Raw genomic sequence first — 24,731 nt, 5'->3', positions numbered from 1 at the left:
TAGATGGCTACATGATTTGGTACCATAATTGGACTGTCCACTACATACCACTTCCTATTTCGCAATTGCCTCAACGGGATGGTTATCGAGGAGATGGGGGACGGTTCGATTACTAAGTAAATAATTACCTTTTTAGCTTTACTTCTTAGCACGTATTTATTTTTTCTTAAATAACATATGTAATAATTACAATAAACAATTTCTACTTTCAACAAATTGATAATATATTTCAGATCGGAACTATTTGCAATAGATACTTTGATCTGATAAACCCTGCTCAGTGTGCTCATCCCAGACTCTCTTTGATACAGGAAGAGACATTCGGGAAGTTACAATACTTGAATCAGGAAATTCGGATTGCATTGGATCCTTTGATCAATAGGATGTTAGTCCATCTATCTCACAAGTTGCACCTTTCGAGATGCCTGTTGAGCATCTACCCAAGCTGGTGCATAGTAGGAATTAGGGAGGCAAGTTTTGTAGGAGGGTCACTTCATTACGTGATGATGATGTTTCTATCATACAACCTTCTCATGCTTCATTGCATGTCAGGTACAATTTTATGATTATCATTTAATTTTTCTATTCTGGAGCACTCTCCACACCTTCATGTGTTCCTGATACAATTCTCGATATGTCAAGATGAATTAAGAATGTAAACCACAAGTTTGGATCTAGATTAAGGATCAACATTTGGGGATGGATGTTTATGATCGATCTTGGACCACTCAAAAAAGACCAAAACAGTAGAACAAAGCTACAATCAAGGTGAATACTTAATTGATAAGTTGACGAATCACCTTAGACCTACTTTAAGATGTTTAATGGCAGCTTTCACAACCCAAAAGAAGCACTCACACAAGGAAGAATTTTTGAAAATTTTCTCAAATTTATTCAACATATGACAAACGTAAAACTAAGGCTTTTATAACTTTTACAAGACTCAATACTCTTAACCATACTAGAACTCACTTAACTAATCCTTAACTACCTAAAAGTAACTGATCCTTACTATGGTCAACATGACCGTAGCCTTTTATTTTTCTAAAAGTAACGACTCAACTAAACATAAAACCAACTAACATTACTCAAACCAATCTCAACCAATTGGCTAGAAAATTGGATAAAATAAACGACTACTACAACTAATAACTCAATTATCCACTAAAACACAACTTGATGACCATTTTTTATGCAAACAACTTTGACAAGGCTCAAAGCTAACAAGATTCTGTATCATTCCCCTCCTGTTGAAAGTGGTCAGACTACAAATCGATGCACGAAGAGACACAAGAAGAGTTACATGCCATCGAGACAACCTCACGATGAACACAATCAAGAATTGCATCCAACACAAGAACCACCATGTGCAATGCTGAAAATGATCGATTGTAGCACCTTGAAGCTCACGGATCAGCTTTAATGCTTGTGTATCAACAAGATATGGATTTTCAAATTGGTACGTAGCATCTTCTATGAAACTGACCCTTCCAGCTCAATGAAGCTCGCAAAGTACAAAATCTGATTTGGTGATGTTGAAACTTCACTTGGACTATCTACAAGTAGAAAATAATACTTGTAATGCTCATTGAGGAACGCACCCTTTAAATGAACTCTTGGTACACAATTAACCCCAATGTCTACGAAAATAAGATAGCAAAGGTTAGTAGACAATTCACAAAAATGAGATAAATGTGTAAAAGAAACATAGACATGATAAGAAGAAAGAAACAACAGCAATAAGATATGAATTTCTGGAATTGTATCGTTGACAACTTCACAAAAATGAATGGTAGCAAGGTTGGTTGAAATTGGATAGCAATCATGCAATTCCATGTCCTCTCACTTAACCTACAAAAACGAAGAAAAACTAGTAGCAAACAAGTTAATAAAGTTACAAGAAAGAACCTCATCACGCTCAACTTGTACTTACAAACTATGTTTCCTATCTTTATAAGCCCTTTTGGCCAAACTAACTAATGCCTTTCTCTCATCGCCACTCTCGGCCTCACTCTTTTCCTTTTTGCTCAACTCACACTCTAACTCATATTTCTTATGTAATCTCACTTGATCCTCTTGAACCGGTCTAGGGATAAGGAAAACAAGAGTAACCTTTCTATCACCATGTATGAAGGAATACTTATTAGCTCGTTCATCAAAGTGGACAGCTTTATCAAATTGCCAAGGATGACTTAAGATCAAATGGCTTGCTTGCATTGGTACCACGTCACTTATCACTTCGTCTTCATACTTACCAATGCGGGATGGTACCTTCACTTGCCTATAAACTCGTTCACCACTATCATTATTTAACCATTGGAGCCTATATGATTTAGGGTGCTTGGTGGTTGGAAAAGCCAATTTCTCAACCATGAACAAATTTGCCACATTTGTGCAACTCCCACAATCAATTATTAGACTACACAACTTGTCCTTGATGTGACAACGAATGTAGAATAAGTTGTTCCATTGCATATATTCATCCTTTAAAACTTGGGCAGCAAGTACTTTTCTTACAACTAAGACTCCAACGTTCCTTTCAAAAGACAATTTTTCTTCCGAGTTGTCACTTTCCTCTACTAAATGTGGCATACCTTCACAATCATTCTCATTATTTGACAGAACTTCTCCATTAGGTAGGATGAGCATGGTCCTTTGGTTGGAACATTGAGATGTTATGTATCCAATTCTTTGATGCTTGAAATATTTAGCATCCCTACTTCAAGATTTTGAAGTGCGTGTGCCAACCTCAACCTCAGTTTTAGTTGCTGGTTTAGCTTCCATTGGCCTCGATTTTGGTGGTTAAGAAGGTTTTGTATAGTTATCTTCATGTCTTAAAGAAGAATTTCATCAATTTCCTGTTTCATAGTTAGAATTATGGTGAGTGTTACCCCTCCTCTTGAGGCACCTTTCCACCTTCATCGCTTTATCCAACAACTCATTCATATCTAGATAGTATTGGAGCTCAACTATCTCTACAATTTCAGGCCTCAAACAATTTAAAAACCTGGACATTGTAGCTTCTAAATCTTGTTGCACGTCAGCCCTCATCATAGCCATCTCCATCTTCTTGTAATAATCTTCCACGAACATATTGCCTTGAGTAAGAATTTGTAACCTATTATGCAAGTCTTGATGATAATAGTTAGGCACAAATCTCTTTCACATCAATCCTCGCAACTCCTCTCAAGTGTTCCCACCTTGCTCACAATTCCTTCTACGACTAAGGTATAGTTGATCCTACCATACCAATGCATGGTCAGTGAATTCCACGGCTGCAAGTTTTACTTTCTGCTTATCCGTGTAACTATTGCATTCAAATATCATCTCAATCTTCCTCTCCCATTCCAAGTAAGCCTCGGGTTCGGATTTTCCTTGGAAAGATGGAAATTTCAGCTTTATTCCCTTGATTTGATCATCACCTCTATTATTGATGCTTCGGATAGCCCTTGTTCGACCTTCATTCTCCCCATATTCATCATTAGAAGCTCAAATTTCTACTTTATGACTCCTTCCTTGGCTTTTTCCACTTCGATTTTGGAAATTTTCAAGACAATCCTTCCATTCATTTAATGAGTCAAATTCCAATCTCATCTTACGTTGGAATTCGCTCATCATACCCTCCATGGTAAGCTTAGAGTCAGCAATGCGTGATTCCTCTCCGTTTGACATGTTAAGGTAACCTGTAAAAAGAGTAAGCAAGAAACAATTGCATGTTGGCTCATACACTTCCTTACATGTTTACACTTAACACTCGTGTTTTCACTTAACACTCCAATGAGCTCACAATCAAGCTCTAATGGATGTTACTTGCGCCTTGAATAAATTAGAGCTATGCTTGAGATGAAAATCCACTTATCAAGTAATATGCACTAGATTGTAGCACGGATAGATTTAACAAGCAAAAGCAAGGATTAAACACAAACAAAAGTGCTGGAAATTTACAGAAATTAGACCTCAAGAATGCTGGAAAAACGGTACATAACAAAGCTGGAAATTTGCAAATTTATTAGTGCAAAGATGAACCCTAACAAGACTAAGGAAACTCTAGACGATTATAGGCAAAAATCGAACAGGTTTGGTGTTCAATTTTGGTGGATTTTGGACCAAGAATTGAACACACTTGGACACTTTAATTATTGTTGGAAATCTACCCTACAAAACCAAATTTGACTTGGACAAGAATTACACAAAAATCTGGAAAGTAATGAACTTCGACAAGATAACTAGAATTAGGAAACTCTTTGACATTTATAGTCCAAGACCAATTTGGACTTGTTTTTGACTACTAAAACTTGAATATAAGCGGGAAAAATAACTCAAGATAGAACTATACAAGGCTGGACAATTCAGTTTACTTGGCTGGAACAAGGAACAAGTTGGCAGAAATTTGGGATCCTAGAAATAGGCACTCTACCCGATTGTAGCTTGGCTGGAAATTGGAATCTAATCTGGATGGTTCTTGGATTCAAATATAGGAAACGAGATGCTATTTACGTAGTTTCCTAAGTGTATGTTTAGATTTTATAGTTGGAAAAAGTAAACAAAAACCAATAAAGATTCTTTGTCCAGCTTTTGGAAACAAGAGTCCAAGTTGATTTCGGTTGCCAATTCCAATTTGGGTTCTTGTTTCTAAACTCCATGCTAATGATCTGATTAAGACTTGTTTCTTTTTTTTTTCCACGGATCAAATTTAGAATTTTGTCTCTCTTGTTTTTTTTTTTTCACTTCGGTTCACCCAATTAAGAAACAAAGGCAGCCGCTATTCACAAACTCAAAAATATGAACTAGGATTTTCAAGTACTTCAAGATTTGGAAACTTTGGTTCAAGATTTTCAAGAAACCCTATTATGCAACACAAGAACTTCAAGATTTTCAAGAATTTGTTCAAGAAACTTCAAGAAATTCAATACTTTTGTCCAGAAATTTCAAGAACTCTAAAGCTTTTCAAGAAATCAAGGAAAATAGCCACGGACTTGCAACAAGGACAAGGGCAGCCACGGATTCTCACAATAAACTCAAGGAATAGAATTGTCTTTTTGTTTTTTGGAATCTAAGTGACACAAGACTTGAAGAACAAGACAACAAGAGACAAAATCAAGACTCAAACACAATTTGGACCAAGTAACAACAACAGACAGCAATGAACAAATGTGGACAGCTATGGAGACACAAGAAACCCTAGCGTTTCAACAAGGACAATTTCGGACAGGTTTGCTAACGCACAAAACAAGAGACAACAAAGAGAAAATACATAAAACAAGACACAATTGACAAAGGAAAACATCAATTGGACTACACAAATTCGGACAGCAAGGTTGAGACAAATGAAATCCTAGAAACTAAACAAAACAAAAAAAGATATAGCGATGATACCTTTACCCTACCTCTTGATATCAACTGATACAATTCTCGATATGCCAACACGAATCAAGAACGTGAACCACAAGCTTGGACCTAGATTAAGGATCAACGTTTGGGGTTGGATATTAATGATCGATCTTGGACCGCTCAAGAAAGACCAAAACGGTAGAACAATACCACAATCAAGGTGAATACTTGATTGATAAGTTGACGAATCACCTTAGGCCTACTCTAAGATGTTCAATGGCGGCTTTCATAAGCCAAAAGAAGCTCTCTCACACAAGGAAGAATTTTTGGAAATTTTTTCAAATTTGTTCAACATTTGACAAACATAATACTAAGGCTTTTATAGTATTTACAAGACTCAATACTCCTAACCATACTAGAACTCATTTAACTAATCCTTAACTATATACTAGTAACTAATCCTTAACTATATACTAGTAACTAATCCTTAACTATATACTAGTAACTAATCCTTACTATGGTCAACATGACCTTAACCTTTTATTCTTCTAAAAGTATTGACTCAACTTAAGATGAAACCAACTAAGATTACTCAAACCAACCTCAACCAATTGACTGGAAAATTGGATAAAATAAACGACTACTACAACTAATAACTCAATCATCCACTAAAACACAACTTGATCACTATTCCTGATGCAAACGACTTTGACAAACTTCAAAGCTAACAAGATTTCGTATAAGTTCCTGCTTTCAAAGGCCATTTTCATATGACACCTACTTTTTTAACCAGATTCGACTTTACGGTAGGTGTTGCCTCCTTTTCTTATAGGCCATATACATCATTTGGGATGAATAATGAGTTCGGTGAAAACTTTAATTGTATCTATGACTTCTTAGGGTTCTCGATGGGTTTTTCACTAGTTTTATAGACAGACTCAGACACCGCTTCTCATCAAGGTAATTCCACCACATCTATAAATCTTTCCTATTAGAGATGTGGTTAGACTCCTGTGATGGACCCCTCCGACGATGACAAAGATAAACAAATGCCCGAGACACTACTTAGGAGGTCTGAACGGCTATAGTTGCAACACGATCTGCCACACCGTAGAGTGCATTGGAGATGCGATTGTTTTATTACCCTGTGCAATAGGGGCAAGGGGCACGATGGATGATTACGATTTGTAGCATTCATCTGTGATTTGTAGCTTTAAGCAATGACAATATTTTTATACTTTGCTATATTAGACATTTATAGTTGATGCTACATTATTTATGGTATGTTAAATTATGGGTTAATTCCACTTGTCCCCTCAAACTATACGCAAAATCCCACTTCAATACCTAAATTTTAAAATGGGACACTTAAGTCCCTAAACTACAAGATCCATCCCAATTAAGTAAAATCATTGATGAACCGTCAGTGTTCATAGGACATGAGAAATACGCACCTGTAGTGCGATTCTGTTAGTGTTGAAAATCAAAATAACGAGGATAGAAATGTAATTTCACCATAAACATTTAACAAACAAATAAAAAATGATTCATCATTGTTTATTTCATTTGGAACCCAAGCTCTCACTCTAGCCCTTTCCTCCCCGGTCAAAACACAAATTTAATGAATCCTCCCTCCTACTCTTGTTTTCTTAAATTAATGTTTAATGCAATTAAACAATCAAAACCCATATTAGTGAGTCAGTTAGAGGCAGTCACCGTTTCCATTTGCATTTCCATGTTCCTCTTAATTTCGATGTTGCCATCACCTTCCTTATCTGTCAATTTTCATTCTTCTTCTTTTTTATACCATTAATCACTATAATATTCTTTTTTTTATTTCCGGAAATGTTAGAAGGTTGTATTGATAATCATTGTAAAATACAAAAGTATGGGCAAAGATCCAATCCACCTATACATCATGTACACAGACACGGAGGAAGCTAGCACTCCTCATCTAATGGGATGCTTGTAGCATATGAACTAATTTGTCTAAGTCTATCATGTTGTTCATCTGGTACCAGATAAAAAGAGCATTGCACAAACATGGAGCTTAGTCTATCAATCTCCTCCACCTGAGCGAACAACCTGATATCTTTAGCTTTTCCTGACCTTAGTTGTCTTAGAAACTGTTGGTCTGTGATTCCCACTCTTATATGGGACCACTGCTTAGCTCTTGCTTTCGCCATGGTCAGTTTTAAAGCTTCTGCATAATCCAGTAGCCATTGTCCCGCACTCCGCTCTCTCATAGCCCATATAGCTTTTTCCTGACCATTACCACCTGTCTTTCCTTCTTTATAGTAATAGGTGCTTGTACATCAATGCCCTCCCCATCACCTATGTTGTGTTCTGACTCGTCCACAACATCAAAAGTTTCTGTAATGCTCTCTTTCCTGATACCTTCCTTAGCTTCCCGATGTTCCATCCATTCCTGCATAGCTTTTTGTATTACTTGTAAAGGTTGCTTGTTCTTTTCCTTGAAGACTCTTTCATTTCTCGCTTTCCATAGTTGCCATAAAATATTAGCAGTCAGACTTATGTGCTCCAATCCTCCTTGCCTAGCTCTTGCTCCTAGTAGGGCACTCCACCATCTCCTAAAGCATTCCCTTTGGTCAGCTACCCCTCCCCACTGTACAGGTGATATGTTCCACACTTGTTCTGCATACTTACAGTGGAAGAGTAGGTGTTCCACCGTTTCTTCTCCTTCTCCACAACCTGTACATATAGGCTCACCCAGCTTAGTTCTGTCACAGATAAGTTCTCTAAGTGGTAACGCATTGTTCATGGATTTCCAGATAAAGACCTTAATCTTTTGTTTGACATTCAAGTTCCACAGATGCTTCCACCCCAATCTGCCCCCTAAACTCTCGCTTGGGTTATCCAGACTTCCACTGCTACTGGTATCCTGAACTTCCTTGTTTGTCATTTCCTTATATGCAGATCTCACAATATATTGTCCACTCCCACTATGGATCCAAAAATTGCTATCCTCTCTCCCTGTCCAGCTTATAGGAATCTTCAGTATCTTTCCTGCATCTTCACTATTGAAAGTGCTGAAAACCATTGGTTTATTCCATCTGAAGTTGGAAATCAACCGGTCCACAGTGCTGATGTTGCAATTTTGTGGCCGTACTGTTGTTGGCTGCCCTTTTGGAGTTTCAAGTATCCATTTGTCGTCCCATACCCTTGTGCTCCTCCCATAATCACTATAATATTCAAATCAGCAACAAAAGCAATTCTCCACTAAACCAAAAAAAATCCCATTAATTAATCAAATCCCAACGCAGCCCCTTCAATGAATCTATCTATTTGTTACATGAAAAAGGACAACCACTCTGTCCATCGGCCCCCTTACCAATTCCCCCCAAGCTAGCTTCCTCTCTATTTCTATTTGTCTCCTAAAACTTAATCATCTTTTCAAGAACTAGTGCAATAGAAAAAAGATCAAATTTTTCCTCATCCATTTTTTCTTGTTATACCAAAATTCTTTCTTATCCATTAAATTTCGAAGCGGTTGGAGAAATTTATGCACATCGTACGGTGACTCAAATGACGGGCAAAAAGCATGTGACCGACTTAAGAAATGCTATCGGTGTTTGCCCTACCATTGCCGTCGATGTTGCCGCCCAAGAAGATCGTCAAAAATTAGAAGCTAACCCGCCTCTCTTAGTCTTCCTTGTTCTGTTCCCCTATATATTTCTTGCTAAAAATCTGAAGAATAGGCCCAGGCGAACCTTCATAACCCTTACTAGTTGCTGATTGTTGTAGTAAGAAAAAAGTGAAATCTGGTTTTATTTGATGGTGTCAGATCAAAATCTGAGAAAATGGACTCGGATTTGCATTTTTTTCTTCGTTCTTCCCCTGAAGATTCAACAACTTGGTTTCTACATGTACAAGGCATATGGAATGCACTTCTAGGACTTGGATTAGTCAAATAAATGACTCAAATCAAATGTGATGGTTAGATGGAAGGAAACACTTCTCTAATTTATTCTCCTTAATTTCCTTACTTTTTATATTTTTGTGAAATTCCCTCAATGACCTTAGTTAACGGTGCGTGTTTCTCACACTTTAAGAACACTAACGATGTTCTAGATTCTGTTAATGAATTTATTAAACTGAGACGGAGCTTGTAGTTTAGGGATTTAAGTGTCCGATTTTAAAGTTTAGGTAATGAAGTGGGATTTCGCATATAGTTTAAGGGGACAAAATGGAAAAGTATTCATAAAATTAAAAAACTTTCATAATTAGGATGCAGCATCATTAATTTAAATCAATTTTTGTATTTGAATTTGGAATCTCAACCTTGCTTTTACCCATTCATCGGTATTTGATCACCGAATGATGACGAAAACAAATTAGCATGTTTTTAACGTAATTTTTGCTTAAAAGCATAATACATTCTAAGATCATTTTTGAGTTTAGCATTGATTAATTAGGATTTAGGGTTTATAAATTAGGGTTCAAAATTTATGAATTAGGGTTTAGGGTTTCGTTAAAAAAATTTTTAAAAATTTTGGGTCATCGTCACATGCACTACTGCATGCGGCGAAGCATCTTAATGAAAAAAGTCCAGTTGCGGAACAGAAAAATAAAAAGAAAAAAAATTTTATTACCGATAATTTTAAATGTGGTGACCCTTCTACCATCACGAATCCTGAAACAACACCACTTCTCCAACATTTTCTCTTATTAACATTATTTATAGAAATTCGCCCCTACTCCAGGAAGCCTTACTATAGTCTAATTTAGAAAATTTTAGGAGTTGGGAAAGTATATGATGCATATCTTTTCCACTACTATAGAGAAAAGATATGAAATGATGAAAAATCATCTAGAAGAAAAATTTCTCAAAGCACAAGTTTATACATGTTATATGAACCAATTGTAATTACTAATACCACTTCTTCAAAGTTTTGATTATAATGCAAGCATGCCGCCTATTATATGACTTGTGTTAGTAGTTTAGTAGCATGATATCATTAAAATTTCTACTGCTAAAACAAAGCGAGTCAATCATCATATTGATTACCAGGAAGAAACCACATTAAAAAATTATGGATAAAAATTTTTTCAAGTAAACTATTCCAATTCTCTCATCCATGGATTCATCTAAATCATTTAGCTTCACACCTATTACTAATATTTAAAATTGTAACTATACAAAATCAATTAAAACTCTCTATGTAGTAGGTTTTGTTAAAGTGTTTCCCAATTAGGAGGCATCGACCCTAACCAATTTAAGTTAGTGAGTTAACCCTACTAATTTTGCCCAACTTCATTTTTATTTTTCTTTTATTTCTATATGCTTCATTTAGTTTTTAGAAAGTCCAATCACGAGATTGAGTTTACGAAAAATAAGTATACACAAGGCTTGCAGTCTCCTCATTCCTCGTTCTTTATAAAGTTTGGAGTCTCTCATTGAACCAAAACAAAAAATATGAATATGTGTGAACCAAATAAAGGTACTTGAGAGTACCTTCTAAGTATATTCTTGAATTATTAAATAGTTGAAACTGAAAATTCTATTCACAAGTTGGCAGTAGGGGTTATAAAAGAATACATTTCTTCTTGCTACTTATTTTCCCAAACAATCTTTTGTTCATTTTTTTTAATCCTCTAACCTCCCATCCCTTCATATATTCTTCCCACCCTCAACTGTCAAGCATAAGATTTGAACCTTGAACTTGACAATGGGAAGACTCTAAAACCCCTCCCCCAACCACTGGTCTATTTTTTGTTCATTGAATTAGCCATTACATCAGTAAACATCATTGAGATTATAGTGAACAATAGGCTGTAGTTTCTTTTCATTTACTACATGGGCAACATTCAAAAATTGCATTGATAGATATGCTATAAATATTCTAAAAGTGTTTCAATAGATATGCTATATAATTACTTAGGCAATATGCTAAAGACGATGCTCTCTCTAATCCTATTTAAATTTCAATGTGTTTGTATCTACCAATTAATTATTAATTTTTTTGACAACTCCCATACACAAAGAAGGAGTGTCAGCCCTATGATTTTATTATGAAAAATAATAAATTATTGAAGGAGGAGGACATTGACCTAAGATCCAGCACATGATATAGATTGAATAAGTGAACATAAGGCATGCCAATATTATCTAAATGAACAAGTGCCTTAAGCTTAGAAGGAAACTTTGTATTTGATGAAAAATAAACTCTTCCTTAAAGGGAGGAGATGCTACTAAATAATTATTCCTTATCAAGAACGACATTTTCATGTGTAGATCGTTATTTTTGTAACTCAACCTCTACAGTTTGAGTTCACTATTTTTTGACTTCTATAAGCGTAAATTATTGATGATTGAACAAAAATTGTCCTTTTCCTTTAAAACCAAAGGGGTGGTGATACTCGATCAGAAATAAATTTTCTTTTTGCATGAAAGAAATAAGATTAAGTTCGATTGTTATGTATTCTAACAATTATTCTAGTGTCTAACATTTTTTTGTTGTTCTACATTGGATTCGAAGACAATGTTTGCTCAGAATTTACTATTTTATTTTCTAGTTTTGTTGGAGAGCAAATTGTACCTTGCAGTTGGAAACTTAGCTTACGCGTGTCTTGAATCAAAACACTTTAAGGATTTAAATAATATGTTAAGGCTCAACATATAAAAAGGGAAATCTCAATTGAAGCAATCATTACTTATATGTCCTCAAAAAATCTATAGTTCAATTGACAATACTTTTAAAAGTTTTGAGACTAATCAAGCCACAACTACATAAAAGATAATTTCCAAGGAAAAAAACTACAAGAAAAGAAAATAGATCATCTAGATGAGTTGAAAATTTTTAATTTAGAAACTTTCTTAGATAATAATATCTGAAAGTTTTAGGTTTGATGCTCAAAAAAATAAAAAGGACATCTTAATAGAAGTAGTGAAGGCTTCCTCTAGTCCAATTTAGAAAAGTATATGATGTTTATCTTTTTCACTACTATAGAAAAAAGATATGAAAGGATGAAAAGGAAAAAGATCATCTAGAGGAAAAAATTATCTCAAACTACAGGTTTAAATATGTTATGCGAATCAATACTAATTACTAAAACCACTTTTTCAAAACCTAGGTTGTAATGCAAGCACAGCTAATTATGGGACCTATGTTGATAGTTTAATAACATGATATCATTCAATTTTTTACTGCCAAAATAGAGTGGGTCAATCACTATTTGGGATTATTAGGAAAATTATATTAAAAAAGTTATGGATAAAAGTTTTTATTGAAGGAATTTGAAGTGAACCATTCCAATTCTCTCATTAATAATTCATCCAAATCATTCAGTTTCATACCTATTAGTAATATATAAAATTTTGATTATGCAAAATTAATTAAAACTCCTTGTATAGTAGGCTTTGTTAATGTGTTCCCCAATTAGGAGACATTGATTTAAACCAATTCAAAGTAGATATGTTAACCCTACAGATTTTTCTCAAATTCATTTTGGTTTTTGTTTTATTTCTATATGCTTCCTTTAGTTTTTAGATTGTCCAATCACAATATTGAGTTTTAAAAAAATTATATGGACATACAAGGCTTGGACTTGAAGTCTCCTCTTTCCTCCTCCTCCTTTGACCATATAAAGGTACTTGAACGTACTTTCTAAGTTTATTCTTGATTTTTTTTAATAGTATAAGTGGGAAAACTCGAATCCGAAACCTCTCACTTTCACTCCCTCCCCCCGAACTGCTCAACCCATCCCTCACCCCAAATTTATTCTTGAATTATTAAATAGTTGGAACTCGAAATACTTTATTCACTGATTCATCATGGCAATAGACTTTTTAGGTTTAATCTTGTGCGAGTACTAAATGGATAGTTCTTTATTTTAAAAATACATCATAATAGCAGGAGAAGCAACAATCCTTTTTGGATCTGACCCTTACATATTAACCATACGAATCACTATTATCACTGAGAGATACAATTTGAGGAAATGGTTCCCTAAAGGGACCATAAAATTTTCTCATAATAATGAATACAACATAAAATATATTATAATCAAAACATAAATATATATATATGCACATATAACCAAAAAGTTACTGTACTGCAAAACTGCCATGCACGTCAACATTGCAAATTAAGTTTGTAAGTAAAAATCTGGACAGGGTATGCTTGATGGAGGAATGATATCATCCTTCTTCATGCTTCATTTTTTTCCCCTTTAATATTGTTAGCATCATTCCCTCCTATTTGATTTTCATTCCAATTAATAAAGCTCCCTGATTGACACCTTTTAATATTAAATAGTGATATATTTCTTTAGTTAAAAGTTGTCCAATCCGTACTTTGGTTTGGTGATGAGGATAATGCTTAATTAGATAGAGCTTGCTTAAAGTTAATGATTGACTCACTTGGACTAAATTTAGACATGACGACTCATTCAATTTTAAGATAGGACATTAACTAAGGGAAATGGTTTCCAATAAAAAGAATTGCATAGTTGAAGAATAGTTAATTGAGTATTCTTAGAGAGAGGTAGAAGTTAATGGTGTTTTAGGCATTGCACTATGTTTGAACTTAAATATTGCAGACCATCACCTGGATAAATTACATAGGGGACATAAACACCAGAAATTTTTGGTGAGGATTCACTGTTCCAGATGTGTTATATAACCTATTCTTTTTGTGGAAGGCATATTTGTGATTAGGGGCGCACTGAATACTGGAGATTTCAAGATGTAAGGCCATGTTATGGACCATAATATAGCTCACAAAGGGATTGTTCTTGGAGGACAACAATATTCAGGGGCGGAGCTAAGACAATAATTAGGATGGGCAACAATCCCTCGAGTCAATAACATATGACTTAAGTTTTAATTCTTGTTATACAAAAGAAAAATTAGACAAAAGTTATTCTGTTATGAAATAATTAAATATTGTGGATGTCTATCACCTTTATCTCATCCTCTAGATGGTGACAAGTCTTTTACATTGTTCGAGGTGATAAAACTATCACGATTTTTGAGGTGATAGAGACAACATGACTTTCAATAAAATTGCACGACTGTCGATAAAGTTATTACGTCTTACGAGAAGATTGTATCACCATTTTGAAGAAGTTAGCTGCTATACTTTCCCTTATAAATAGGGTTACCCCCTTTGTATCAAAGTGATAGAAAATTGAGGTTCCATTTGAGTGAACGAAAGAATAGTTGTTTTCTTACACTTCTTTTCTCCCGAGCTCTTTAGTTTTCTTGTTTTCTTAGTATAATTCCTACCACATAAATAACTCAAATCCTATATCACATTAGCAGTAGTTTTATAACATATTCTTATGTTGTGCTTAATTTCACAAGTCTTCACATTTTTTTATTAAAAATTAAATATTCATTAACTTTCTAACAAATTCTCCATTAGAAATGGCACAACAAAGCCCGGAGGATCTCTTCACCAAAAGACATGATCACATATGAATTTTGGATTCTTGGCTAGCATATGAGTAACTTTATTATGATTTCTACTCATGAAATACTAGACCCTTTAAACTAGTTAAGTCCCTCATAATATTATCATTTAAAGGGCCTAAACTAGATAAATCAATATCTATGCTTGAATAGCTAAATCGATTTATGACACCTTGTGCATCCCCTTCAAGCTCGGAGCCCTTGGCTTCCAATTGATAGCCTAACTGAAATGCTGCAACTGCCGCTAACATTTCCACATGCTTCTAATCTTGAACAACTTTCTTCTGCAACGAGCATCCTGCAATTAACGAAAATTTTTATTTCTTCATATCCTTATTTATTCATGTGGTATTTTCACTATTCAAATAGGATAGTGGGAAATTTTTATATTTTTACCCCGGGGGGGGGGGCAATATGAGAGTAAAAGAAAATTTTACAAAATTCAAGAGGTCCAAATGTTAGATTAACTGAAAAATTATAGAAAGTTCTATGCCTAATTTCTAATTTTTGATAGTTGAGGATAATTGTCCACCCTCACAACCATTTGGTTCCGCTACTCGACACACACACAGAGAAAGACAGAGGATAACCACCTTAGAGATTGTCATAGAATAGAAAGATTTTCTGAATTTGTTTTTTATGTATTATTTGCTCTTGCTCCTTGGAGAACTGCAGATCTGGTTCTCAATCTTCAATCAAAGAAGCATCATAATAGAAAATGAATAGATGATTCTCTTAACTAAGAAGTGTAAATTAATCGAATTAGAAAAAATAATTCAAAAAGTCTATCACATTTCGTCAAAGAAATATTTTCATTCTTCATTTTTTAGTTTACATCCATTGCAAATTTAAATTAGCAAAATTTAATCCCAACTTAAATTTCTAACCACTTTTTAGGATAAAATCATCGCATGACCCATGTACAATCATTTTTTATATATAAAAATGTCATATTCCACTTTTTAAGTGGTAAAAATGATTAAGAATTGGACCAAATTCTAGTTTTTAAGAGGAAAATGAATTGGATCATTTATTTGACTATAAATGAAATCTAAATTTTTTACTCTGAAAAAGGACCATATGTGAATCATGTGATGGATTCATAATAAAAAAAGTTGAAAATTTAAGTTAGAATAAAATTTTATCAACTTGATTTTATAAAAGGCGTAAAGTTACTATTTTAAAAGTGAAAGGCAAAAAAATTCATGTAACAAAATATAAAGATATTTTGAACGATTTTTCCATTGAACTAATAAGAAAAGATCCTAAACTGAAATTGATGCCCGATCTATGTTAAATCCTTATTTTTAATATAAACCGAAAGCTAATAAAAAGAACCTTTATGACTTAATTATTTGCTTCGAACAACTGAATGTTTCTTATTTTAAATGTACAACAGACCAGACCAGCAAAGACTAGAGATAATCATCTGAGAAGAAAATTACAATTTTTTGAAAGGAAAATTGATGCAAGCAAGTTCGAGTACCAAGGTTTCATGTAGAAAAACGCCTCTTATCCATAAATACTCGCAACGCATTTTCAATCTGTAAACTATTGTTCTACATGGATCCTTTACCCGATTTCAATGAGATGGAGGGTGTGCAATCTCTCAGGTGGAGTTTAAAAGGAGTTGAAACTCATCGAATCTAAATTGAAACTTGCAACTGAGAAATGAATACAGGCCAACCCTGATCTCATCTTCAGAATAACTTTTGCTCAATAGGTTCCAGCAAAAACTTGTCACTGTCAACTCAGAAATCAGGGGCAACATCACTTTGGGCAAAACTCGAGATTACCAATAAAATAAGCAGCAGTTGCCTTAGATCCATCCTCTGCTTCCAGTTAATGAATTTATCATGAGTGTACTCCATGGATGCCCGCGTATGAAGACATGATATTTGTACTGCTCTTGCATGCTGACAGAAGGATGTGCACAATTTATTTCCTGCAGCAAACTTGAACCATTAGACAATGAACTCTTTTTCATCTCCTATTTTTCTAAATGCAGCTTTATTGTCAAATTTGGCAGTTCTGGCAGATGGCTGCAAAAGAATATACAAGTAATGCATTTGAACCTGTTCTTAGTTTTCAAATTAATCACCATATATATCTGGAAGCCTAATAAACATTTTCAATAAAAGATGCAAGACAATACACATTGTTCATTTGCATAATGAATTCGAAAAATTAAATCATGCCTGAAGGCCTTATAGTTGCAATTGGTAATGATGAGCTATGATCAAGACTTGAATGCTTAAAATAGTCGAACATAACAAGGTCTCAAATTTGCAACCGATATACCAATTCTAATAGCCTTGTTTCACATTGTGATCTATTACTGTACCATACCTGCAATTCAGTGAGGGCTATGAAATACAAAGAAACCATCAAGTCGATGCCCCCAGTGGAATTTCATTGTGAGTTGGAATATAGTATCAAAGGATTAATAACACAAGAAAGCTATAGTCAGTTAAATTTCAGCATTCACATTTAAGCCTAAGTGACTGGAGACGAACTGAAGTTATAAAATGGTATACATGCTATTAGGAACTTTGGGTTGTGAAAATTTCCTGCAACCATACTTTCATATAGTTTCTAACTTTTATGAGCCGCCAAAATATTGAAGAATATAGAACTTGGACTGGTGATTATTTGGCAAAATATATTCTTATTATTTCCCTAAACAAGTTTTCGGCCACCTTAATATCTCACGTCTTACATCACAAGAAGATCCAAAAGCAAGCTAAATGCGTCTAACATCTATTTGTACTATCTACTAGAGAAATACCAATCACAACTCCAGTTTAAGAATTGCTTATATATCAGCCAGCTTGCTGCAGCAAGAAATGCCAAAATATCTCTGTATTTGCCTTTGCCTTTTCCACTAGTACCAATTGGATCAACAAAATCACGGAGCCAAGGAATGGTATTTACGAAGTTAATTTTTTCAAGGAAAGATCATCAGATAATTTGCACTGTTGTCATGCTGAAGTGCACATAATTTTTCATTGTCTGAGACCTGCAACCTTCCCCAACACAATACAATTCCAACTAGTGTACAGGAAGCACTATCTAAGTTTATTAGACTACTTGGATTGGAATTTTCAATGACTCCTCATAACATAGTAAGTATTTAAATAGATGACTTCCAACCCTTTAGGGTTCTCTTAACTAAAACCAGTTTTCTCGTGACACTGATCTGAAATCAGTCAACTTGATCTAAATCATTTCTTATTCATATTCCAAGCGTTAAACTTAATTAGATATGTTCCTCACCATACAAAAGTTGGGAATATGCCAAAATTATAACATTATGCTCCCCAAGAAATATCTTCGGTTGGGAAGCAGTGAAAACAATACTATAAGAGGCAGGAATTATGAAAAACAGGGAAGACGTCATGTCAACTGGTAAAAGAAACCACATTTACAGCTTTTTGATACTTCGTCGCACCCGCTTTTGGACTGTTTGAGTTCATTCATGCCAGTAGAGAAGATAACATGGTCAAGACCGAGTTTTGCAAAGGACTTGTAACGTAACAGGATGGAAAGAAAAAGGAAAAATATGACGGAGATGAGATATAGCACCTGTACATTGAATTATATTTAGGCAGAAAGAAACAATAATAGGACTTTGGCTGGTATCTTACTAGAAATAAGCTCAAGATTTTGTAAGACCATTTTGTGAACAAACAGAGTATTAACCAAACAATAGATTGTCTCCTCTTGCTTTTCAAGAAAAGTTTCTAGATGCAGAAAGAGGTTACTTGTTGCAGCTTCTAGTGTTCAAAAAATTATGTAGTCATAAAAGTAGAATAAAAAATGAGGAAAAAGGAAACAGATTATCACAGCACTGTTTCATTGGTGCCAATATAAATCACATACACACCATGGATATTGATGATTATATATTGTTTTAGTTGTTATGAATAAATTGAGTGATGATGGCACAACCACAGCATATTATTAACACATTCACCTGGCTGATTAGATGCTCTGTGAACAATGTATGGTACCATCAGTAAGAGAATTAAATATCAGCTGATTACTTAAAGTAATGTTCTTAATAAAAATCAGTAAGTAGTTGAGAAAATGGGAACCAGTAATCATCACAAATATTCCTGTTCATAACAGGAGATGATATCAAAACACAATCAATCAGTTTACATAACCAAAGAGAAAGGACTACATTTTCTTAAGAGAATTGGTTACTTTTGTTTCAGGGCTTTTTGTTTTCTTTTTTATTTTATGTTTTTAACCTTTCTGTTTATTTATCAATTTTGTTTTAATCTTTCTGTTTATCATCTAGTTTTAGCTTTTCTCTTCTCTAAATGGTTCCTATTTAAGGCAAAAAATGAAAAACAAAGAAAGAAAATGATTTTGTAATGTAATTGTTTACTGAAGGTGATATCTTTTGATAAGGATGGTTCCCATACAATATACAAAAGAAATGGACAAAAAGAGACGGCTGAAGTGCATACCTCAGTTCTCAAGGTGAGAGAAAATCACACCCCAGTCACAGTAAAGCCAATATGAATTTGAAGGTTATGCTAATTTACTACCCACCATTGGCCTCTCCATTTATCACAGCTCCATCTGTTTTGCTGGCAAGATTAACAACTTGTTTACTGCTGCTCTTCTTGGGCCTTCCTTTGTCAATATGAGCTCCATCCTTGTCTGAGACGACAATTTTCTTCACAAACTTATCTTCTGAAACCAATTTATTCTCTACTGGCTTACTTTTTCCTGGGTTTGGAAGTTTAATACCCTTGGCCAATTCAGCATTCTCCACTGGTAAAGTATCCTTTACAACTGTTGCTGCTTTCTTAGGTTTACCCTTATCAACAGACTTTTGAGAACTTGTAGTCTCTTTTAAGGGGTTTCCCTTATCAGGATCTGGAAGTAAAGCACGGCGACTTAAACGAAGCTGCCCTTTCTCATTGACCTGTAATTGAGTCAAAAGTTATGGATACTCTTGAATTGCACATAAAGCACTTTAGAAAGACTCTTGAAGTATCTGTCAAAACAGTAGATAACCCCAAAAATCATAATACCAAAGACGTCCAAATGTGCAATTAAATGATAATAAAGTTAGATTTTTTGTAGTCAATATTTTAATTATGGAATATCAATAAAATCCATCTTTAAGACGCCAAAACTCAGGTTTCGGCCAAGAGCAGCTTTTTCTATGACTTGCGTAGCTAAATAAATCAACACCATATTAGACATTATTAGCGGCTCTTCCGTTGATTTGAACACAAAATTAGCTATAATCTATGGAAAATTGCAGTCATTCTGAAATGCAAAACATCTGTGACCGATAAAAAAATCCACATTTCTAAGCAGATCATTAGAACATGAAACTTCTGCCCCCTTTAAACAACTAACCTCTTTGTTGTCACCGGCTGAAGCATCTATAATAGCATATCAAAACACTAAGGTAGGCTTGGTCTATGAGCCCACTCCTAGGCCATGCAGTATAGTCCAAGCCATATGGTTTTAATGATGTAGGATGATGTAAGAAAAGTAATGACGAGTAATGTCTGATGATGCAAGAAAACACGTCAACAGTTGGGCCAGTAGACCAAGCCTACCTGAGTATTTGCCCAAAACATGAAGATTTTTTCCCCTTCATACACAAGTACCACCAGGAAGGTGGGTGGAGGAATTAATTTAGTAATTATGAAGCTTGATCCAAATTAAAAAAAAAAAGGACCTTTTTCTGCAGGTGAATGTGGTATGCCAGGTTAAGCTCTCCCTGAGTTAGGTATATCAAGGCCCAAAAGTTGGAACAGTATATAAGTCAACTCAGATAGATCCTCAACTTATCCATATAGAAACTTATGACCATTAGACGTATATAAAACCAAAATTCTGTAACTTCAAATCAGAAAGCAGATTAACAATGGGGAAAACATTTCTGCAGTTGATATGACACAAGGGAGAGGGAATTTCCAGACCTCAATCAGCTTCACATCAACTCGGTCTCCAACTTTGACAGCCTGAAACAAGTTTAACAATGAAGAAACTACTATATTGTATGCTTCCAGAAATGATGCACCAAACAAAAGGCTAATTAACTCACATCTTCTGCTTTACCCAGCCAACTGGCACTCAGTTCACTAATGTGGCAGAGCCCCTGGCAGAAAAATGGAAGCTATGAGTCCTAAAAGCATTTTGCTTTTGCAGTATTTTCTCTAGTTTCCTAGGAGATACATGCATTTCCCCATAAAAGATCATAGAAAGGAATCGAGAATACAAGATATTCCTCCCCTCTGAGCTTAAAAAATGTCCTTCATCTATATATGACACTATTAATTGGTGAAGCATATGTTTTTCTTAAGATTCTCCATGGCATCAGTTTATGCCGTAGTTTTCCCTTTCTTTTTCAAGATGGACATTTTTAATAATCTTTTTCTTTTGTGCATGTATAACCATAATTGAAGAGCCACTTGCCTTTCTAACATTACTTGTTTTCTTCTTGTGCAGATTCAAGTGCCACTTCATTAGCTTTCTCATTTACATGAAAATAGCTAATTTCACATGGGCTACACTTTTGGCCATTTTGACAGTCCCTTGTCAACATAGGAACTTCCAAATATGTGCAAACTGTTTAACAGTTTTGGCCATTCTTGTCAATCTCTCCTTCTCTTGCTGTCCTATCTACAAAATTTCATATATGCAGGCTATTGATAGAAAATGATTTAAACATACTTCATGTCTTTTGCCCAATATGAAATCAGATAGCATTCCACACATGGAAACTGATACTCTCTGAGTCTTCCTTTGTTTATCTTATAAGGACTAGATGGTTAGCGATTGCCTTGTTTTTGCTACATCATTTTACATGCATTTTGTTGCCTTTTCTCCCTGACATATAAGTACTTTCCTTGTCTTTTGTTACATATTTAGTTAGAGAACAATGTTATGCAAAGCATGCAACTTCTCAAAGAGAATCGCACTCTATATAGGTAAATGATATGTGTGTTTGAAAAGAATGGTGTGAGAGAAGCATTACAAATATGTACCTCCCGTCCAGGTGCAACTTCAACAAAAGCTCCATAAGGAGCAATGGATTTGATTTCACGGTTCCTGAGCGGAAAACATAGAAACATTATGATATAATGCAAGTTTTCAACAGCTAAGTAAATTGATCTCCTAAGAACTAAGATGAACAGGAGTCAGTGACAACTATGAAGATTAAATACACAGCAACTACAATAAAATAAAGACACTTCTATATGTAAGAATTAAAGAACTGAATTTGGTCAGAAGATATTTACTGCCAGTACCATTCAAACAAAGCAAGAATGATTAAGAGAAGTTGCTTGCCAGGATAATAGCATAATAGATAATGGAAAAGTCTTTGGAAGACACCGCAATTATAAACAGAGGATGAAAGGAAGAGAAGTTACCTATAAATATCCCCAACAGTTGGAACCATTGTAAGATTGCTAATTATGGCTTTGGACTTTTCCAAGCTGGATAAATCTTTGGCAGTTATTTTCACCTGAAAGGATAATGTGTAACAAACATTAATAGCACAATGAAGGAATCAAAAGAAGATTAGAAAATGCCAGGAGAAATAGAAATTTGATGACAAAGTGGTATATTGGCTTACAGTTCCATCATCCTGTGCGTCAATAGCTTCAACCCCAGTTTCCTCAATAATGCTCTTCACCTTCTTACCACCAGAACCAATGATGAGGTTAATCTTTTCTGGTTTGACCTGTTGAGCATTCAGAAATAAAGAAAACATCAGATTCAACTCATCCTATCATTGAACAAATTGCAAATAGAAAAGATAACAAACCTTCATAACATGAATTATTGGAGCATACTTGGAGAGACTTTTTGAAGGAGGAGGGCAGCACTTTGACATTTCAGCTGAAGCAGGAATAAAAGTGTTTAGTTGAACAACAAAGGAGAAGTGAGTCCTTGCAAAGATAGAAGAATCCTAAGAATTCCTACAGAACAGTTTTTCTGAAGAGAAACCAAATCCACAAAATATTCAAGATCTAAACTCTACAATCGGCATTGTGTTTGTAAAAGCTAACAGAGAATTAAGCGAAAAACAAAAAGTCAGTATCAGAACTCAGTAATCAGTAAATATATAGAGGATAGAGAAAATATAGGAAGCATTAATACACTGAACAGAGGATAATTCCAGTTCACAAAAATTCATTGACTACAAAATGCAAACCACTCGAATATAAATAAGATCAGTACCAAGTCACTGATGCAAGACACATAACATAATTAAAGACAGCAAACCACAACTTGGATGCTACATTGTTAGAAAGGGTTGGATTCACAAACTCGGATGCTACATTGTCAGAAAGGGTTAGATTTTCCCCATTATGTGGCTAATAGCTACATAGTTTCGATTAAGTACCGCATCTCTAATACAGAAACAAAAGTATCAGGATGCTAATGACATCATCTTTGCGACTCTCCTCAGTCCAGGACATATATACCTAAAAATTTACTAGGGACCAGAGAGTGAGTTATATTCCTCTACTCCATTAATGCTCTGTGATGCTAATTTGAAGTTAAAATGTTATAATCATTAACTTTTGTCTCCTCTACTAATACTGCAAGTGTCCCACACCGGATGTGAAAGTAATGCTTAAATATAAAAAGTCTAATAGATTGGCTTATGCATTTTGGGACATTAATAAAAGAAAAAAAAATTGTTAGCTAGTGCAGTCCACAGATATTTGATTTGGTATCAATTTCATACCTTATTTAGTAAGAATATTAGGAATTAAGTGCTCCAAAGGACTACAGCCACAATGTGCACAGTGGAAACCACCTTTTGAACACCTACAAACAAACTATCAAATCTAGACCACCTTGCATGGTCCTAGAACGCAATTAATTGGACTGAATGTAGCAAGGATTCTAGGGCCTTGGACAGGCGCAGTCTTGCACACTGCCTTGTGTGGTCATTTGGAAAATGTCTAATACCTATTACTTCTGTATTCTAAGTTACAGTGTTCTTTACTTCTTACCTTTTTACCAAGAATACCAGTTCGTTTCCTTTAGAGAGTCCTGTACTTTCTTATTTTTTCTTCTAAAGCATAATGCTTTTAACTTGCTACAGCTTACCAAGAATGGTAAAATTGGTACTAATTGTTCAGCTGCTACCTGTTTCCCAAATATGACTTGAGTAGGGATACTATTTGTAAGGACTGAGAATGCATGTGGGTTTTGTTTGATAAAAGTTGAACTTAGCGTGCGCCACTGTCAACTTGGCACCACAAGAAATCCAAGAGTTCAAAGCGGTGTTAGATGTCGCAACTGCATCACTATCAACATTGCACTCACAAGAATTGCAAAACATGTACCTGCAGTCACAATCCATACTAACTATATAAGTCATATTTGCATTTCTCATTGTGCCAAGTTGGTAGTGACAATGTGTCAGGACATGCAACACCAATGTCAGAGGTGCTTCCCAACTTCAAGTTAGACTAGCCGAAAACCAGCATTAACGTGGCATGAAACTGAAAAATAGGAACAACTCGGTAAACGAAGAAGCCCAAGAATTTTCTCCTTAGGGTTCCCAGGCCCATACTGGTATAATTCTTTATTTCAAGTCATGTTTGGTGGTATAAAATAAGTACCAGTGATGCTCTTTCTAATAAGTAGCCAAGACAATGTCACTTAGGCTTGCTTCATAGTGAAAAACAACCAAAGTGTCCATAAAATATGTAAGGCTTATTTAAAAAGAGATATACCTCATTGTGGAAGTGACTTTTTGCCAGAAATAGCATTTGGTTTTTAGAAATAGCATCTGGTGTTGTTCCTAGTAAATTCTAGGTGCAAATCCTGGGTTGTCTTTACAGTACCTAGTCCTGTTCTTGCAATTTCAAGATTAAATAAAACTCTTACATCGTTAAATTCATGAAGAAACACTGCTTCAAATGAGTTCAACTTATGTCAAATAAAATATGTACTTGCA

At 34.7% G+C, this 24,731-nt stretch overlaps 1 protein-coding gene across 7 annotated transcripts in view; it reads right to left on the bottom strand.

Moving 5' to 3' along the window:
- Window positions 1-16,258: 16,258 nt before the first annotated feature.
- LOC113692275 (probable polyribonucleotide nucleotidyltransferase 1, chloroplastic) overlaps window positions 16,259-24,731 on the bottom strand; it is a 31,653-nt gene continuing 23,180 nt past the window's right edge. For 3 of the 7 annotated variants that reach the window (XR_003448904.2, XR_011816180.1, XR_011816181.1), the window contains 8 exons: window positions 22,578-22,651; window positions 22,386-22,493; window positions 22,180-22,274; window positions 21,793-21,856; window positions 20,850-20,903; window positions 20,725-20,766; window positions 19,246-19,709; window positions 16,259-16,712 (listed from right to left, as the gene is read on the bottom strand). Coding sequence is in view for 3 of the 7 variants with exons in the window: in XM_027210663.2 (XP_027066464.2) it covers window positions 19,323-19,709; window positions 20,725-20,766; window positions 20,850-20,903; window positions 21,793-21,856; window positions 22,180-22,274; window positions 22,386-22,493; window positions 22,578-22,651 (824 nt within the window). In the remaining 4 variants the exon portion in view is untranslated. Of the gene's footprint in view, window positions 16,713-19,244; window positions 19,710-20,724; window positions 20,767-20,849; window positions 20,904-21,221; window positions 21,428-21,782; window positions 21,857-22,179; window positions 22,275-22,385; window positions 22,494-22,577; window positions 22,652-24,731 lie in introns of those variants that run through there. The other 4 variants (XM_027210663.2, XR_003448906.2, XM_072053840.1 and 1 more) reach the window with 4 other exon arrangements.

The sequence above is a fragment of the Coffea arabica genome, chromosome 6c (genome assembly GCF_036785885.1).
Source record: "Coffea arabica cultivar ET-39 chromosome 6c, Coffea Arabica ET-39 HiFi, whole genome shotgun sequence".
Taxonomy (NCBI): Eukaryota; Viridiplantae; Streptophyta; class Magnoliopsida; order Gentianales; family Rubiaceae; genus Coffea; species Coffea arabica.
This window is presented reverse-complemented; position numbering and strand designations above follow the sequence as displayed.